General features: G+C 44.4%; 1 protein-coding gene across 2 annotated transcripts in view; it reads left to right on the top strand.

The window, feature by feature from the left end:
• Positions 1-6,589: 6,589 nt before the first annotated feature.
• The window catches only part of WDR86 (WD repeat domain 86), an 83,488-nt gene continuing 69,837 nt past the window's right edge, over positions 6,590-20,240 (top strand). Inside the window, exons 1-2 of one of the 2 annotated variants that reach the window (XM_029588425.1) lie at positions 6,590-6,760; positions 7,335-7,614. In XM_029588425.1, the coding sequence (XP_029444285.1) occupies positions 7,386-7,614 (229 nt within the window). In that variant the 5' untranslated portion in view covers positions 6,590-6,760; positions 7,335-7,385. Of the gene's footprint in view, positions 6,761-6,789; positions 6,949-7,334; positions 7,615-20,240 lie in introns of those variants that run through there. The other variant, XM_029588426.1, reaches the window with a different exon arrangement.

The following is a 20,240-nucleotide window of genomic DNA, read 5'->3' as shown; positions in this document are numbered from 1 at the left end:
ACTCATAAGAAATTCATGCAGATGTCCTTTAGTTTTTACAGTTAAACGAAGGTTATCCCCCCCAGCCCAGGCCAACCCTCTATCCACATCGTTTAAGCTTCATTTTTGGACAAGTATACTAACGCATTGCAAACATTCACTCACCTATGCAATCCCAAACATCTAGAAAAATAAAAACATGTGTCTCTAGGATCCATATCAGAACAGACCAATCCTCCCACCACCCCTGACTCCCACCCAGTCCCAAACCCTGTCCTAGACTCTTCACCTTCCATCCAGGGACCACCTCCTCACCAGAATGAACATGCATATGATGCTATAGGACCCCCCTGCCTCTGCCCACAACAACACCAACAGAGCTTTTGAAGAGGCAAGATGATAGCTACTACAGTATTGCATAAGAAAAATAGATCATGAAAAAGGGGAATTTAAACTAAAACTCCTGAATCCAAAGACCATTAGCTGTAAAACTGTCAAGGGAGGATAAATTGTAAACAATGGTTTCCAGCCACGGGAACCCATGGCCTCACGTTGCAATACATAGCTCTTGTTGCTTATGAAATCTCCCAAGAGACTAGTTCCAGTCCAGAATTAAAAAGGAAAAGCCAGGTACAAAACACAAACACTAGATTGCTGGACCAGTTGAACACACAGTACTCCTCTCTTGCGCCAAAATCATCAGGCAGACTAACATTCTGGCTCACAAGGACCTAGCCAGAACATATAGCGATTGAAGACCAACGAATGTTGTAAATCCAAAGAAAATGTCTATGCAGGGTCCTCTCTGTGTGCGAACCTTCACAATATGCAAAGTCGGGTGTCCCAGCCAGAAAGAGCATATGGAGCTGAAAGCGAACCTGATCAGAGACCCACTTGTCAATCATTTTCCAGTGACCGCAGAACATGTTGTGCTGCTTCAGGATTGTTGTACACAATAATGCTCCCAGCGTGTGTCGTGCACATTTTAGCAGGGCATTGTAAAATGAATTGAATCTGCTTTTGAAAAGTGCACTGCAGACAGGAGAAACGGCTCTGCGAAGTCCAGCCATTTTCACTGAATAATCTTGGAATATCAAAATTTTTCGTTTCTTCCATAGAAGGTGGTATTCCTTTGCAAACTGCCTGCAATATTTCCACCTTATGTGCAAAATTTAGGAAATGAGCAATAACTACACGCGGCTGATCCCGGTCTTCCTGTCTCAGCCCGACTTGGTGTGCTCTCTCAATTAGGATGGGTCCTAATGTGTCTGGTAACTGTAGGGAGGAAGGCAGCCATGATTCTAAAACCCCCAAAGCTTGGTGTCGGGAGATACTCAGGAAGCCCTACAAACCGCAAGTTGTTGCATCTCAAGCGGTTCTCGAGAACTTCGAGTTTGCTTTTCTTGGCTATGAGTCGCTCCTTGGTCTTACTCACAGACTTAACAGTATCCCTTGCGCCATCTTCGAGATCTGACACATGCTGTTCAATATTTAAAACTCGTTTGGTGGCTGAATCCAAAGCTCCCGAGAGAGCATCAAATGTAGCAATCTCTGCAAATTTACCATCTAATTTTGCATTGATGGCCTTCTCTACTGCTCCTATCACCGCTGCTATCAACACAGTTATGCTGGATGTATCCATCTCTGCCTTCATAAGGCTGTCGGCCATTTTAGTATCCGCCGTTTTGACTCGCTCTTTTTCTTTGTCCTCTTTAGCAAATCTACTCATCATGACCCAGTTCAAGATAAACACAGATGTGGTCAGCAGCCATCTCCCAGGAGCACTATGCTGTTTTTGGTTGCCTTTGGGTGCAGATTAAATGTATTTGGGGTGGATGGCAGGGGGGCCCAAAAGGAGCCACGCTAAAACATGTCCGGCCTCCTTCACAGCATCATGTGATCCCCACAATTTTATTTTATTAAAATGCTGTATGCATTTGTTAGCACATTTCAAAAAGCTGAAGGGCACTGTTAATTTCTATATGGGCATCTGGCTGGCTGTCTGTGTGTCCCAGGAGTTATAAACTGCATAACTAGTCAGCCTGGAGGACTCTTGTTTGTTATCAGAATTAATGAAACAAATCACTCCACCATCCACAGCACTGAGAAAGAGCTATCACTCTGTCAGTCCTTTCCGTGTCCTGGCCAAATGATGATTCCCATGTTGAATCAAAGTAAGCCGCACGTACCCTTCTCATGGCCGGATTAAACCAATGTGCTCCTGTAAACAATGGGGAGGGGGAGTTTTCCTCCTCCTCCTCCCTGTGAGAGGGAGAGAGAGTAGGATCCCTCCTCCCTGCTCTCCCTCATCTTGCAGTCACGGCACTAGTTCTGATGGCAACAGGAACAAAATATGAGAACAGGCAGTGCAGGGTCTTCTATATTCCTTTTGCGCTGACAGAACCCTGCGGCACTCCGCTTTCTCCTCCTGCATGGGCTTCCTGTTACTGGCGAAAGCCGTGCGACGGGTGGAGCGCCACAGAGTCCTGTCAGCTTGAAAGGGCTGTGGAAGACCCTGTGCTGACTGTTTCTCATATTTTGTGCCTGTTGCCACTGGAACTGCAAGTTGAGAGGGAGCAGGGAGGGGTGGATCGGAAAAAATCATCCTCACACTGTTCATGTCTAAAAAATACTTCCAAAAGATAAAATTGGATACATCTTCAGCCATCACTGGATACATCGCAGCAGGATCTGTGACTGGTGCTTGCCTCACCTAGGGTTTACAGTGGGCTCACGGATCTTCAGTCGTCAAAAGGGAATCCGGCTTAAAATCTATCTCTCTGTAATTAATGTCTGAAGGACGTTGAACTGAAGGTGTAGGGTGAAATTGGGAAGCCTCACCAGAGAGTAAAACCAAACCATCCTTAATGTTACAAGGCTTTCTAAAACTGATCCCACTGGGTTCTAAAATGGCTGGGCTAAATAGGCAGTGGTTCTCAACCTTTTTCCCATTGTGGCACACCTGACAGGCCACGCTCACATCTGTGACACACTGCTCATTACAATTCACGGCAGAAATAAAAAATAAAGGTCCAGTATTATTTTTATTGTTAAGAATGACACAAGGAAAAGATACTTATTCTGTCTGAACAGAAATTGCATAAACAGTAAACATCCCACACCAAAACAGCACCAATTTCCAGCACCCACCTTACCTAAGAAAAGGCAACTCTTGATTAAATATTACACCAGGCCTTAAGAAACCAGTACATCTCCTATTATGAAAATGGACCAAGCCATGCTGCTATAGAGCCCTACACAGAAACTACAGGCCCGCAGAAAACCTCACCTGAATCACATGTGCTGACCCTCACCTAACAAAGAATAAAGAGACCAAAACGCATAACTAGAAGCTTGCAGACAAAAACTGAATTGGAAACTGCAACAAGCAGTGCAACAAAGGAAAAAAAAGAAACATCACCCACCCTTATAAAATAAAAATAAATAAATAAAATCAGTAGCAGTAAAACCATACTAACAAAAAAACAGATTATTTCAAAACAGCGGATGAATGGAATATCCAATAATTAAAACTCATATAAAAAATTTCTAGATACCAATAAAATATTTCAAAATAGCAGACACAAAGACCCAGTAATGAAAAATAATAAGGATACAAAAAATGTTTTACTCTGCATACCTGGGAACGTTTGATATCCAGGTATCCTGAGATTATTTTGAATTAGCAGGAGGGGTGGTCTGTTTGGAACTTTCTCCTCTCTCTCTATCGCTCACATATACACATGCTTTTTTCTCTCTCACTTATATAGGCTCTTAATTACACATTTATACACATGCTGTCTATCTTTTCATGCTTCTACACACAGACTTTCAGTCACACACATACATGCTGTCTTTTTCTCTCACACACAGACTCTCATTCACATGCTTACAAACATGCTCTCTCTCTTTCTCTCATTTACACACAGGCTCTCAATCACATACTCACATGCTCCCTCAGCTAAACCAGCTCTCAATCACATACAGACACACATGCTCTCTCTTTCTCTCATTTACACACAGGCTCTCAATCACATACTCACATGCTCCCTCAGCTAAACCAGCTCTCAATCACACACAGACACATATGCTCTCTCTCTTTCTCTCACTTTCACACAGGCTCTCAATCACATACTCACGTGCTCCCTCAGCCAAACCAGCTCTCAATCACACACATACTCTTTCACATGTACATATTTTATTTTATTTTGTGTTTTTCTATACCGGCATTCGCGAAAGGTTTCACATCATGCCAGTTTACAATTAACAAAGGGGTGTACGAAGAATAAACAGTAACAAAACAGGTACGTAACGAAGAACATTTCAGTTACAATAAATATTGCAGTTACAATAAAACAGGGAATACACAACTGGGAGCAGTGAAAAGTCGATAGGAAATTAACAGAAGGAACAAATTTACAAATTTATGGTATTTACTAAGTAATTGAATATCGCCATGATGATGTTTATCATGTGCTCTCAATCATTCACATACATGTTATCTCACTCACACACACACTCACACACAGGATCTCAAACACACATGCTTGCTCATTCACTCACTCTCCCTCCCTCCCTCGAACTAGCGGTGGCAGCAGCCTCCTCCACTTCTAACCCTAAAGGCAGCAGCAACTTACTTCATTTTCAGCCCTCGCGGAGCAAGAGTCCCATCGGTCGTGGGGGTTGATGGCGTTCTTCGTTTTTCTCCGAGTCGCGCTGCTCATTCCTCTGGCCGCGCCTCTCTTCTGTTCTTCGGGCCGATGCTGCCCGCACTAGCAGGGTCTTTTCTTCCCGCGCACACACCCGCTGCTTACCACTTCCTCTTCCGGGCCGCGCGGGGGGGGGAGAAGAGAGCGTGCCGGTGCCACTGACTCCAGCTCTCCTGCTGCGTTCCATCCGGGCTTTCAGAATTTTAAGCCCGGGTGGAGGACCTAACTTGCACAGGTATGGGGAGCAGCTGGGTCAGCAGGGGACCGGGAAGAGTGGCGACACACCTGCGTGTCCTTGGCGACACACCGGTTGAGAACCGCTGGGCTAAGGCATCCAACCATAGCCCTCCAAGTGGGAGAGGCCATAAGTGATGGAAGGCTCGTGATATTAAAGTTCTATACAGGGATCTAGTGACATCTAGTGGGCAACCTGTAGTGGTGCCACATATATATATATTACATCTACCATGATTGCAGGAGCAGGGCCCATATTTCCATTAGGCAAACTAGGCGGCCACCTAGAGCCCTAAAATTTTGGGGGTGGCAAAATCCTGCCAGCAAGAGGCCCAGTGGGGTACTGTGCTAGCTCCAATACCGCCAAAGAAGGGAGGGCTACTGCTGCTGGTGGTAGGAAGTGCTGTGCTGGAACTGCAGCCAATAGGTAAGTTGGGGGTGCAGGTGCATGACTGAAAGTTTGCCTAGAGCATCGGATATTCTTGCACTGACCCTGTGCAGGAATTTCCACTGAGTTTTGCTGCTTTTGTGCACTAAAGAGGGGAGACCAGGCACCAGTGCATATTACAGTGGCAGGGTTTTTGTGTTCTTACTAAGAAGTGCCACCTTGCTTTTTATATAAATATGAAGAAGTAAGATGCTGAGTGTGCTATTCTGCTCTGGCTGACTTTTGCTTAGTTTTAGAGTCTCTGTAGGACTGGCTAAGTCTGGAGCTTAGACTTGCATATCTTTGCTGCCGCATCATGCATCAAGATGAATTTCAAACTGTTTGTAAAATTGATCCAACTGTTGTAGAAAATTTTAATTGCTAATGAAATTTCAATTTAGTACATTTTTGGAACTAGAAAGGCAGTTTGTTTGATCTACACCGGTTGTTGCATTTCCATTTTTACTTTGTTTTGTCCATTGGTGCTGTAGCAAGCCTATGCAAATAGCAGCCACAAGATTGTCCTATCAAACTCATCCAGTGCCTGAAAAGGTTCCGCTCAGTTTCTAATGCCTCAAATTGCATTAATTTTGCTGATCCACCAAGAATATGATCCATTTCCATGTTTGGACCATTAGCAGTGTTCAGTGCAAGGATATGAAGTAGGGTTTCTCAAACTGTCCTGGAGACCCCCACAGTCAGCAGGGTCTTTAGGATATTACAAGGAATATGTATGAGAAAATTTGCATGCATTGTAGACCCCATATATGCAACTTTATCTCATGCATGCATATTATATAGCCTGAAAACTCAACTAACTGCCTGTGGGATCTCCAGGACAGGTTTAGGAAGGCCAGCGGCTTCTCCTCCTTAGCCTCTCACACCACCCACCCTAAGTCTAAGTAAATAAGGGCCGTGATGGCCCTCAGAAGCCCCTGCCGGTATAACACTGACATATCTAAAGAATGACCAGTACCGCACGAAGACCTGGATTCAGACATTTTTTGTTAAAGCAGAGCATGGGGCATTAGTCTTAAGAAAAGGTGGCCAGCCCTTATTAAAGCTGTACAATAAAACTATATAGGCAAAACGGAAAGCTAGGCAGGCATTGGAACAAAGGAAGCAACAGAGTCAAGAGAGCGGCTGAGGCGGTAATTTGCCTTCCCCACCCCCCGCGCGGCCGCCGGAAGCTTTAGGACCCGGAGGAAGCCTGCGGGGGAGGGGTGTGACCGATCCCCCGTACAGACAGAGGCAGCGCCGAGGAAAGAATGAAAAAGCCCCCGAGGAAGCGCGAGCGCAGACACTGCAGCCCCGGGCTTCCTTCCTTCCTGGCCATGCCCGGCACCGGGACGGGGGGCTCGGGCCAGGCGGTGTCCGAGAGCCGCCCCCCGCCGCCGGGAGTCATGAGGAGGTCTGTGTCGGCGCTCGGGCTCACGCTCAGCACTGCCGTAGGAATCCAGAGTGGGATTTGCTTATCGGCGCCTGTTAAGATTGCAAACTTTTCAGTGCAGATGACCGAAAGAAAAGCCCGCATCCCTTAAACGCGCTTGCATTAAACAAATGCACTGCAGTTTATGGATCTTGGGCACGGTTTTGCAGGTGGGCTCTTCCTTAGCTGGGCTCGAATTAAGAAATTTTGAACTGGGGGAGGAGGGGGCCAGCTCTTTTATTTATTTATTTATTTATTTTTATGTTACTATATAACTTTTTTTTAAATTTTCTACAAATTTAAAATTCTGCCTTGTCCAAATGAAACTGAACTACTACCAGATCATCTCGGGGGAGGTGCAGAGTGTTTCCCTGGGGCTCGATCTCCCGAGGTCAAGGCTGGTCCTTACCTTGCCAGGCTTTTCCAGGCCACATGTTACAGATAAAACTGCCTGTTCGGCTGTTCAGTGCCCTGGAGCTGCAAAGTAGCAGAGAGAGAGAGAGAGGGGGGGAGGGTGGAAGTGTGGCCCTGTGACCGATGTCTCTCTCTCTTGCAGGTGCCGTTGGGGCCCAGCGCGGAGTGGTGAGATGGAGGCGGTGGGGAGCACATGAGTCCTGCACCACCGCTGGCTGCTGCTGCTGCCCATGCCGGGCCCTGGAGAATGGGGAGTGGCAGCTCCACCTGTGGCTCTTCCTGCCAAGTCTGCGCCGAGCACCGTGGGGGCATTAACTGGCTGAGCCTGAGCCCAGACGGTCGCCACCTGCTGACGGCCGGTGAGGACGGCACGGCCCGGGTCTGGCGGACCGCGGACAGCCAGTGCTGCGGGATCCTGCAGGGTGAGCCTCACACTCAGGGCTTCCTGCCCTTCTGGGCTGATGGGGGAAAATGGGTCATCCAGACCTTTATTGCTGTTTCAGCTTTTCTGTTGATGTCTCATTTACTCTGTTTTTTACCATCAGTCCTAAACTTTTCTTCCCTCTTTCTTTTTCCTCCTCCTCCTCCTCTTCCTCTTGCCCTCCCAAATCTCCTCTCTCTGTTCCTTTATTCCGCACTGTCTCTTTGCTCCCTTTTACCCTTACTCCCTTTTTCACATCTGCTCATTCCCTCCTTCCCTTTAGTTTACAGTCTCACTCGTCCTTCATCCTTTTCTTGCTCCCTCTCTCTCTGTCCCGGGCTCTCATCTCAATCCATTTTCTGGCTGCCTCCCTCCCTCAGACTTTCTTCTTGCCTCATCCATTCATTACTCCCCTGTTCCAGACCTTCCAGCATGGCTTCCTCCATAGGCTGATCCTCCTCATTTGAATCTAATGTAATATTTCTAGCCTGCCTTTCGCAGCTGGTTAGTCGCTCCAAGGTCGATTACAGCAAGGTAGATTAATTCAGACGTTAGGGAGCTGTGATTAGTTTAGAGGTTAGGGGCATTACATGAAAAGCTGAATTATTGTGCGTTGAGCAAGGGAGGCATTACATTAAATTCAGTTTTTGAGCGGTACAGTGCTGATCACAGTGATACGGTAAGTTATTGAGGGTGTCAATCATGCTTTTAATTGAGTGTCTAAGTAGTCGGACTCCTTTGTAGGTAGGTGAGACGTGCAGTCCACAGATCTGCTGCTGCTGCACCCCTGAAGGCTCTGGACCTATTTGTCAGATTGTTTTAAGGGGCAGGGTGGTTAACTACTGCGGTTTTGAGCGATTTTTTTTTTTTAAACCTTTTCAGTCAGATACGTGGGCCCAATTCTCAGCCTTTTGGGTAGCTGGTGAACCTGGTGTAGATCCATTATGTCTCTGCCCAGCAGGAGTGGGATTTGAGCATTCTGATCTAAGGGCTGGGATTTGCTCAGTTGTGGATCTTAGATGGGGATGATACCATGCCTGTTCTGATGTGTGACTTTCCTTGCCCTTGTCTGGTATCTCGTGCTCCATGAGGGTGGAGAGGAGCGCTCCCTTGATGCTGTGTGTAGGTTCTATCACGTAGCTGTTTGTTGCTCCCCTGCATCGCTCCTGCGCATGTTTTTCAGTGGGTAGGGAGCGTAATCTGCCTGTATGCCGAACGGGTCATAAAACTTGATCTGGCTATCGATCTGCTGTTCTGGTCCTCTGTGACTGACCTTTCAGGTTGTCCCTTAGTGTATAATTCGGCAAGATATATATCTTTATACATAGAAATGATGACAGAAAAGGTCCAAAGGTCCATCCAGTCTGCCCAGCAATCTTATGGTAGGTTTTTTTTTTTGCTGCCCGTTACAAGTCACCCCCATACTTATCAGTTTCCCAGACCATCAAAGTCAGGGCCCTTGCTGGTTGCTGTTTTGAGTCCAAAATCCTCGTTACCTCTTGCTGTGAAGCAGAGAGCAATGTTGGAGTTGCATCGAGAGTTACAGGCTTATTGGTTAAAGGTAGTATCCACTGCGTCAGCAAGTTACCTTCTATGCTTATTTGCTTTCCCAGACTGTAAAATTCAGTGTCCTTGTTGGTTGCTGTCTGAATCTAATTTCTCTTTTCCTGTTTTCCCCCTGCCGTTGAAGCAGAAAGTAATGATGGAGTTGCATCAACAGTATGAAGGCTTGTGGCTAAGGGTAGTAACCGTTCAACCAGCAAGTTTCCCCCCATGCACTCTTTTCCTCATTTCCATCCTCTAGCCTTTAGGGATCCACAGTGTTAATCCCATGCCCCTTTGAAAGCTTTCACTGTTTTTGTCCTCCAGAAGGGCATCCCAGAGGCATCCACCAAGGATCTTCCTTCCTTGGTGCACATGGTAAGTAATAGGTGACAAATACTTTGACAATTAATCTGGCCCGAGGCATTTTGAGTTTCTTAAAAATAAAACAGGGACAGGGAAATATATTCAGGTTCTGTAGGTAATCTGCTTTGAAGAGGCTGACAGGCAGAATATAAATCTAAAATAAATATATTTGGTCTGCAGGCAGGGAGTTCGAGCAACAATTAATAGGGAAGAGCCACTGTTTATTACTGGCATTAGTAGCATGGGATTTATTTAATGTTTGGGTACTTGCCAGGTACTTATGACTTGGATTGGCCGCTGCTGGAAGTCTGGATACTGGGCTTGATGGACCCTGGTTTGACCCAGTCTTACATATTTTATGTTCTTATGAGTGGATATACATACTTATGGAAATCGTAGGTGTCTATTTTCAGAACAAGGGTTTTCTTTTGATGCAACAGCTTTTTGAATGTCCGGTCACATGGACCTGTGATCCCGCTGGAGCAAATGTGTGGAGCTAGAGCGTCGCTGAGCAGTTTTCTGTTTCCAGAAAACATTGTTCTTGAGCCTTAAAACCCTTGTTTTGTCTACTTTCAGAAAGTATAATCTGTGGCAGGATTTATTTGATTATTCTGATTTCACAGCAGAAATAGGCAGGCATCACCAACGGCCTTGACATACCCTATTGCCCACCCTCTCGTTTCTCACTGAATTCACTGCCCAAACAATAAAGCAGCCACCTGACTTTATACTTTTTTGAAAAGTCACCAGATACAAATTTCCTAAATCTATTTTCCTGAAATTTTCTAACCCCAAACCTTTCTTGAATCTTGAGCAGAAGTAGACCCAGAGTGCTTCTCAGTAATTGCACTCCAGTTGAAGGGGGTTATGGATGAGAAAACCCCCCAAAACCCTTTGCCATTGCAAGAACCTTCATTGATTTTGGAATCTTTTTTTTTTTTTAGTTTCAGAAAAAAAACGCCTTTTTGTGGACGTGCCTTGTTATGCAAATCTCCTTTTTACAGAGCAGGGTAGGACTATTTCTATGTGGCCTAGAAACCACAGCTGGCTGTTTTGGGATCCACCCCTTTTTTCATAACAAAATAATAAAACATCTTGGCTTGCCTGGTATTTTCTCAAATTAGACAAGATTTAGGATGTCAGGAATGATCGAGAGAGATTTTCTTTCTGGAGTTGTCTTAGCCATAAACTCTCTTGAACTGGCGCATGGGTGGGAAATAGCCAGGCTGTTCAGTAATTAAGCTCCAGATTGAGGAGGATTATGGGTAATAAAACTTTGCAAGGGGGGGTGGGGGAACTGTCTTTAGTTCCTGAAGCTCTCGTTTTTGTCTCATTTCAGGCTGATGCGATTGGGTGCATTCAGCAGAGTGCACAGTTTTACCCACAGGTGTGCACAAATCTCGCCGCGTGGGTTTTGCAGGATAAAAAATATGCACGTAAAACTGTGAATCCCGCTTAGCACCTTGGCATGGAAATCTCATGTGAACGAAGACATTAGCTATTACCACCCCCACCCCCCCAAAAAAATGCAGAGAGGTGCCCTGGCCTAACTCGGGTTTTCTTAGTGCTGGAAATGCTACTCCTGGTCAGAGGTGGAGTACGGTTTCCAACGCATGTATCAGTCTGAAAGCATTTTTGTGCAAACAAATCCATGATTTATGTGCTCAAAACATGCTTTGTGTGCATAGAGTGAGTTTTATGCACATAAATCCCAGCTGAGAGAGTCCCTTACTCCCCCGAGTTTAAAACGTTCATTCAGCCTTTGCTGATCACACATTTTTTAACTCTGGTTTGGGTGCATTTTTCTAAACTCCCGATGCTTTAGCATGCTGCATTGGGAGTTTAAATAACGTGGGCGCTGAGTTGTGGAGCATGGTTTTAACCTGCACGTTACTGCATGGGCCCCGTAGTTTGTGGCAGGAGCCTCGCTGTGCCGACGCTGTTTTCTCAGAAGAATGGCTGGGTTTCCAGTTGTTTCTGGGTGGTCTGTAAATCTCTGCTGGCTGTTGGAGGCTCGTCCCTTCCCCCCCCCCATCTCACCACCACAAAGTTATGGCTAAGCCATTCAACATCTTGTCACAAATTTCATTCTCTGAAATGCCACCATATGAAGGTTTCAGGGCACAGCAAGAGATTTTCCTTCCCAAAATTCTCATCCATCATCTCTGGTGCCCTGAAACAAGAATCTTGATTTTTCATTAGCAAGGCTGCGGTTTATGGCAGTTATGGGTAAAAACACCTAGCGGGAACTTTCATCCACCTCTGATATCATCGTTTTGCCTAGTGTCAGAAAACTTAATTTTGGTTTCGTGGATCTTATTGTACAGACTATGGTTAATAACATACAGAACGGTGCGCTCGGCTGAGCGCACCGTTTGGCCGCGCATTTTTGACGCGCTATTATTACCCCTTATACTGTAAGGGGTAATAGTGCGTGGAAAACGCACGGCCAATCCCCCCGAAACTAATAACGCTCATCACATGCAAATGCATGTTGATGAGCCTATTAGTTATTTCCCCGCAATATAGAAAGTAAAATGTGCAGCCAAGGCACACATTTCACTCTCAGAAATTAATGCTTGCCAAAGGCAAGAGTTAATTTCAGATGGCACCGGGCAAGTGTACAGTAAAGCAGAAAAAACTGCAATATTAAGTCGGAGGCCCCAAAAAAAAAAAAAAATCAGCCCGCAGGTTGCAAAACGGACGCTCAACTTTTCCAGCGTCTGTTTTCCGAACGCGTGGTTATCAGCGGGTTTGACAACCGACGCTGGTAAAATTAAGCGTCGGTTGTCAGACCCGCTGACAGCCGTCGCTTCCGCCAATAGGGAGGCGCTAGGGACGTGCTAGTGTCCCTAGCGCCTCCTTATTAGCGCAGGCCCTAATTTAAATAAAGAATCGTAACTATTTGATTATAATAGTCAGAATAGGGCTCTAGTTGTTAACCTGCCATATTCTCAGTTCCTGACACTACTTAGGCTTTGCACTGATGAACATATTTTTCAAAAGAGAGCTATAGAAATGAAATTGCCTTTTATTGAAAAGAATTATCCTGAAAGATTCATAAGTAGTGCGTACACCCGTGGGTTTTTTTTTTTATTCTTTATTTATGAATTTCCATTACAAATTCAAGAGTTTTTCTCACTTGAATGGCAAACATAATGGCCAAAGAAAACTTCTAGATAGTAAGAAAAAAAAATCTAAGGAATTAAACAGAATATATATTAAGTCCTCAATAAGGATCCAATTCTACTACCTCAGAAAAAAACAACAAATAAAATACAAAAAAATAAGCTGGGGAAATGAGAAGCACTCATTTTGGGGCCGATGCAATACAGTGCGCTCAGCCGAGCGCACTGTTTAACCCGCTGTCGGTTGCGAGTTAAATAGGCGCTAATCCACCCCCTAATGCAATAGGGAGATTAGCGCCTATTTAACGCGCATCCGACGCGGAGTGAATGAGAGAGCGCTCATCACGTGCAAATGCATGCGAATGAGGCTATTACTCATTCACTCCAAATGCAATAAAATAAATGTGCATCTCAGACGCACATTTATCGCTCAGCTATTAACGCCTGCTTGGAGTAGGCGTTAATAGCTGAGCGCACTGAAAAAAGTACAGAAAAGCAGAAAAAACTGCTTTTCTGTACTTTTTTTAAAGTTTAAAAAAAAAAGAAAAAAAAACCCTCTGCCGGCCGCTTTGAAAACCGACGCTGATATGCTCTGTGTTGGTTTTCATAACCGGCCGGCTGCAGTAATGAAAACCAACGCCGAGTTTATCGGCATCAGTGTTCATAACCGGCAGACCGCCAGTAACCACGGGGTCGCGTTAGCAAGGAGGCGCTAAGGTGGCGCTAGCGACCCCAGCGTGACGCCCTAATTTGTTTATTGTATGGTGCCCACGTTCCGTAAATTTTATTGCATCGGCTCCTATGAACGGTATCCAAAGGCTTATACTAATTTCAAGCAATGGGAGAAGAACTACAGGAGTAACTCTTTTACATAAGAAAGAGGTGAACTATGAAGGAATAAAGAAAGTAAATGAGGCGCTTTGGGATTTGACAATACATTTGCAAGGGAATTTAAGGAAAAAAGCAGCCTCCATTTCTAACGCCCTAGGTTTTAATATAAGAAACAGTTTCCTCTTTCTCTGAGTGTCTCTTGCCAGGTCAGGAAAGACTTGCCTATTCATCCTCAGAAAACTTTTTAAGCAATGACGAAAGAATCTTTTAAATATCCACTCTTTATCAGACTCCAAAAGAAAGGAGAGGCTGGAGTAACCAATTCCCTCTGTGTGGTTTCAAGAACGTTTGTAACATCCAGTTGAGATGCAATAGTTGTGAAAATCTGACCGCCACGTTGCTTTTCAATACCCTTTTTAAAGGGTGAAATATAATAAATTCTTGATACAGGAGGGAGAGTCTGCTCCGGGATTTTAAGAATTTCTAGTAGATATCTCCTCCACATATCTCTTGGTGTAACTAAAGGGTCTTTAGGGAAATTAATGAGTCATATATTTTTTGCACGAGCTTGATTGTCCATTGACTCCATTTTGTATTTTATCCCTGAATTCTCCTTTAAAATGAAATGCTGAATATCTTTTAAAGCAGTAACTTCCTTTTTCAACTCTTACAGTCCTCCCGATGTTTTGAAATCTCAGTTCCATGTGATCCTCCAAACCACTCAAAGACTTAGCAAAAGGCTTTAATTGTATAGAAATATTAGTATTTAGTAATTGTACCACATCCCAGATTGTATAGAGTGATTTGTGCAGGTCTCACCAACTTGGCAAGTTGAAAACCAGTCCCTGTAGTTGTCTCTCCATTTTGTCGCCGAACTTCAGATCCAAAACTATCCCCAACAGATGCCAAGATATTAAAGGGCTCTGAAATGGGACTCACACAAGGTACTTGGGTTCCAGCAGCGCTATCTTCTTCCAGCGTTGCCATCTCCGGAGGTAGGCCCTAGGATCTAGCCTTGGCTGGATTTGCCAGGGCAACCTGTTCTTCCGGGGACAGAGATGTTTGGTGTTCAGGGGGAGCATCGGGTGCAGCTTCCTCCGAATGTTCCCCAGCGAACCAACTCCTGGAATCTCCAAACCTCACCGCACATTGGCATCCATTGGGCCCGTTCTTGAAAGAGGTAGCGAGGAATCTTGTTCTCTGGCCCTCTGCTTCCTGCTGGAGTGAGGCATGACCGATAGACAGGTAGGACTTGAGGGAACAGCTTCAAGTGCGTCACACCAGCGCGGCCAGCTTGGATCCGAGCACTCCATACACCCGTGTTTTAAGTATAAATCGAAATCAGTTGTGTTATCCGAAAAAAAGAGACATGATCAATAAAATTGTATGTCCTCTTACTTTTACTAGTGTGTCTCGTTGATATTCGTAACATTCTGAGGAGACTTTGGGTTATAGTTCAGTGCCTCCCCTGTTTCAAAGATTCTAACATAATGATAGCTCACAAGCGTAGCAACGATTTAAGATATGCTAGCTCCATCCGCCCTGCCGCACCAGACTAAAATAGACAATAGACCTCCAGGACGTCGCCCATGTGGGTCCTGTTCTGTGTGCGAAGTTAATTTAAAAACGGATCACATTATTTTCAATGACCATTCCAAACCATTCCAACTGAGCTGTTTCACTAACCTGTAAAAGCAGCGGCGTTTACGCTGCACGTTGTCTGTGCAACAAATTTTATACTGGTAAACTATTAGACAACTAAATCAAAGAATTATAGAACATAAAAGTGCCATTAATAGGAGATCAGAAGGCAAACCTTTAGTTGAACATTCTATTTTAGCCAGTCATGTTTTTTGAAGATTTTAAATTTCTGGTTTTATTGAAACCACAACTTAATTGGAGAGGAGATAATATTGATAGTGTTTTGTTAAACTCTTCTTCTAATCTTATTTTTAAATTTAATTCTTTACATCCGCATGGTCTTAATCATGATATTGATTTCAGTTTTTCTATAAGTTCTTGATAAGAGTTGGTTTATTATTTCATATATCCTTTCTGGGTTTGTTTGTTTTTTTAATTATTATTTTGAATATGGCTCCTTTAGTCTTATTAATATATGTGGCTACCTGCATAATTTCATATGTGCTGGTGTAATACCTTTTAATTATTTTGTTCCGCTGATACATTAACACTTCGAAGTTATTACGTTTGTATACAATATTCGCTACTGTGCATCACTGCTTCACGATCAGGCTCCTGGTCGCTGTCCATCATCTACTAAACGCGGAAGTGAATATATTAGGGTAGATTTTTAAACCTACGTGCGTGCTGATTTTATAACATGCGTGCATGAGCACGTTATAAAATCCGGGGGCCGCGCACACAGTTAAGGAGCGGACTGGAAGGGAACTTTCCCTACCCCCCCACCTAACCTCCCTTCCCCTCTGCTCCATACCCCCTAAATCTAACCTACCTTAATTTTTATTTTTTAAGTTGCTGCTCCTGTGGAGCAGAAGCAACTTGCGTGCACCGGCCGACTGCCGGCGCACGCTTCCCCAGCACAGAGCAAATGGCCGCTGTACCGGCCGCCGCCAGTCCTGCCCCCGGACCACCCCCTTTACAGGCTCCAGCACTTAATCGTGTACCTGGGTTTACGCGCGGCGGGGTTTAAAAATGTACCCGATTGGGTTCCGGGTTTTAGTTAGTACAGCGTTTTTAGCTGCGATATTGGAGAAGACTCTTGCGGTGTACCTTGTGAGTAAAAATAATCAGATTAGTTTTGCCTGCTTTTAGTTCTGGTTTTTTTTCTTATTTACAGTAGTACCCGTTTTACTCTCACCGCAGTGTTTGAGAAAAGTGAAAGCGTCGCTATAGTGTCTTTTCCTGGCATAGTTTTAGGCGCCGACAAATGCCCATGGTTTATATTCATATCGTACAATAAAGAGTTTTTATAGTCATAGTTCTACATTTTTCTAGTCATATTAGGTACCACATTTATTTTATTTTCTTTGATTTAGATTTGTTTCTCTCTCATTTTTGCCACATTTTTTTGATAAGTGAAGACTCCGTTATAGCATTTACTTTCCCGCCAGAGTTTGATGTACAGTAAAGATTTTTTTCTATAAATTTCTTCCATATATATGTTTACTAATATTAAGTACAACATGACACATTTAGCCATTTTTTTGGTGTATTAATAGCATTTTCTCCTCCTCTCCAGTTCGGTATCCCTATGATTATTTTGCTTAGTGTTTGTATACTATTTATGTGTTGTATTTTATGTATTTGTACATGCTTCATAATTTTACTATGTCTTTTATACCTTTTATCCTCTGTTTTTATATTTTGTTGTATGTTTATGTATTTACACATGCAATTTGCTTTTACTGTTTCCATTATGTGATTTTTTTTAGGTGTGCTGTTTACACACACACACACTGATCGATACAATTTGTTCATCTCTTGGACGCTTATTCATCAGTATTTCATGTGGTATATATACCGATGAATTCTGTGCATCAAGTGATGTAATTCACCATATAAGGTACCCTTATGTTTTTTGTATAATTTATTTTTTATTTCATATCAAATATTTGTCACTTCACGTGTGTACAGTTAATACAATTTGTATGTAGCTATATATGTTTTATGGTTTTATGTGCATTTTTTGATTTTGATGTCTTGATTTATTTGTTTATCTATATTTATTGTATTTATTTTTGTTTTTTTGATATATCTTATCCCCTGATGCAGCTGTATATGCAAAACTCGGCCAGAGTTGGGCTCTTTTTTTTTTTTTTTTACTTCATACAATTGTGCAAATAAAGTTCATCTAATCTAAGGCAACAGATCTATTCTGCATTTTTTGCCACCCTATACACTCCGCAGAAGAAGACAGGCAGTTGAGTGTATATTGTCAAGACTCCTCAGCTTACAGGCTGTAGTTCCAGTGCCCACATCTCAAGAAAATACGGGCTGATATTCCATTTCTTTTGTTGTGCCCAAGGAGGACTCTTTTTGTCCCATCTTGGATCTCAAAGGGGTCAGCTGTCATTTGCGTGTGACTCGTTTTCACATGGAAACCTTGTGTTCAGTGATAATGGCAGTACAGTCTGTGGAGTTTCTAATGTGTCTGGATCTATCTGAGACATACCTACATATTCCCAACCTGCCAGAGCATCAACTATTTCTGTGTTTTCGTGATTTTGGGGCATCATTATCAGTTTCGAGCTCTACATTTTGTTTGGCCGCTGCCCCCAGAACTTCTTCCAAGGTTATGGTGGTGGTGGCAGTGGAGTTGAGAGAAGATGGATCCTGGTACACCCGTAACTTGGATGACTGGCTCATTTGGGCCAAGAGTCTGGAAGAGAGCCTTTGGTGGTCGTGCAAGGTGATCTCCTTGTTGCAAGAGCTAGGTTGGGTCATGAACCTAGCCAAGAGCAATCTTAGGCCATCACAGTCACTAGAGTATCTCGGTATTCAGTTTGACACTAAACAGGGCAGGGTATTCCAGCTGGAGGGCTGTATTCAGAAGCTGATGGCACAGGTGTGCCTATTGACGAACACCATAAGCCCAACAGTGTGGTCCTATCTGCAGGTGTTTGGATTGATGTTGATCACCCTGGAGGTGGTGCTGAGGGTGAGGGCGTATATGCATCCTCTTTAGCATACTCTGCTGTCTCATTGGAGCCCACAGTCTCAAGGCTATTTGATTTGGCTCCACCTGCCGTTGGAATTCTGAACTAAACTGCAGTGGTGTTTAAAAGTGGATCATCTAAGAAAGGGGGTTTCCCTAAGATCACCGGACTGGTTAGTACTCACGACAGATGTGAGCCTCCAGGACTGGGGAGCACACTTTCAGGAGCTGACAGCGCAAGGGTGGTGGAGTGCAGAAGAGTATCTCTGGAACATCAATCGGCTGGAAGCCTGTGTGGTCCGGTTGGCATGTTTGCGGTTTGGCAACAGATTGCAGGGTCGAGCGGTCCAAATAATGTCGGACAATGCAACGACAGTGGCTTACATCAGTTGGCAAGGAGGAACCAAGAGCCAGCAAGTGTTGCAGGAAATAGCCCAACTTATGGAATGGGCGGAACTGCATCTTCAGGAGATCTCAGCCTTGCACATTGCAGGTAAGGATGATGTAAGAGCCGACTTTCTCAGCAGACAGAGTCTGGATCCAGGAGAATGGGAATTGTCAAACAAAGCGTTTCAGTTAATAGTGGATTGCTGGGGCCTTCTGTTTATGAACCTACTGGTGACGACTCGCAATTGAAAGTCCTTAATTTCTTCAGTCACAGGAGAGATACAAAGGCTTTGGGCATCGATGCCCTCATGCTGGAGTGGTCGGAGGACAAGCTGCTGTATGCCTTTCCCTCATGGCCCATGTTGGGCAGACTCATTCGGAAGATTAAGGATGCATCTGGTGCCACAGGGGAATGGTGGCACCAGATGCAAAAGACTATGGTTTGCAGATTTGCAAAGGGTCCTCATGGACTTCCCCTCCAGTTTCTGGTGCACAGGTACTACGGCACAGACCTTTTCTTCACAAAGATCCAACTCCTATTTTGTCTTACGGTATGGCCTTTGAGAGGGCTTGGTTGCTGAAGTGCGGTATTCTGCTGCAGTAATCACCACCTTACTATGAGCAAGAACATTCTCTACTTTCTCAGCCTGTGTGCAGGTTTGGCAAGTGTTTGAGGGGTTCTTCCTTGTTCGGTTAAGATCCCACTCATATTGGAATTTTTGAAGGCTGGATTGAGTAAAGGGTTGGCCCTTGACATTAAAGGTACAGGTGGTCTCTCTTGCCTGTTTCCGAGGTCAGGTGAATGGTGAACCCCTGTCTGCTCATCTGCGGTTACCAGTTTTGGATTTTTTAGTGGGACCTATTTTTCAAACGATGCGTAATTTTTTTCCTTGAGGTTACTGACCATAAAACATTGTTTCTTGTGGCAATTTGTTCTGTGTGTCGAGTGTCTGAGCTACAGGCCTTGTCTTATCGGGAGCCATTTTTTACGCGTGACTCCAGGGGTGAGATAGCTGCGTATTATTCCTTCCTTTTTGCCAAAAGTGGTCTCAATTTTTCATTTGAATCCCTCTATTTCCCTGCCATCTCTGGACAGGGCAAGAGATGCGGAGGAATATCACCTGTTACGGCCCTTGGATGTCAAGAGGCATATCATGAGGTATTTAGAGATTTCTGAAACTCTCAAGAAGATGGACCGGCTGTTTATGGTGGGAGTAAACAGGGTGAGCTGGCGCTGCGGGCTACAGTAGCTCACTGGATTAAGGAAGTAGTCCACAGCTGCATATGTGGATGCTGAGCAGCCGTTGCCTAGTCAGGTAAGGGCTCATTCCTCTTGGGCTCAGGCAGTGTCATGGGCGGAGATTAGATTGTTGACTCTCATTGACATTTGCTGAGCTGAGACGTGGCGCTCTTTACACACCTTTTCCAGGTATTATCGCCTGGACGTGCAGGCCCAGGACAATGCAGCCTTCGTATGTGCAGTTTTGACTGGACTGTGGGCAGCATCCCGCCCTGTTTGGGAGTAGCTTTGGTACATCCCACTGGTTTTGGATTCATCTGTCTGAACACTAAGAAAGGAGAAATTACTACTTTAACACAGACAGGTGAATCCACCTTCCCACATTTGGCTGCCAAATGGTTGTGCTATGGTCCTCCCTTGTGGCTGCGTGTTCCAGGGAGTACTGGTTAGTGTCAGTCCAGTCCCTAGACTATTGTTGTTACACGCTTTAAGAACAT

Source organism: Rhinatrema bivittatum, chromosome 2 (genome assembly GCF_901001135.1).
Source record: "Rhinatrema bivittatum chromosome 2, aRhiBiv1.1, whole genome shotgun sequence".
Classification (NCBI taxonomy): Eukaryota; Metazoa; Chordata; class Amphibia; order Gymnophiona; family Rhinatrematidae; genus Rhinatrema; species Rhinatrema bivittatum.
The sequence above is the reverse complement of the archived record's forward strand: the minus strand, read 5'-3'. Positions and strand labels throughout refer to the sequence as shown.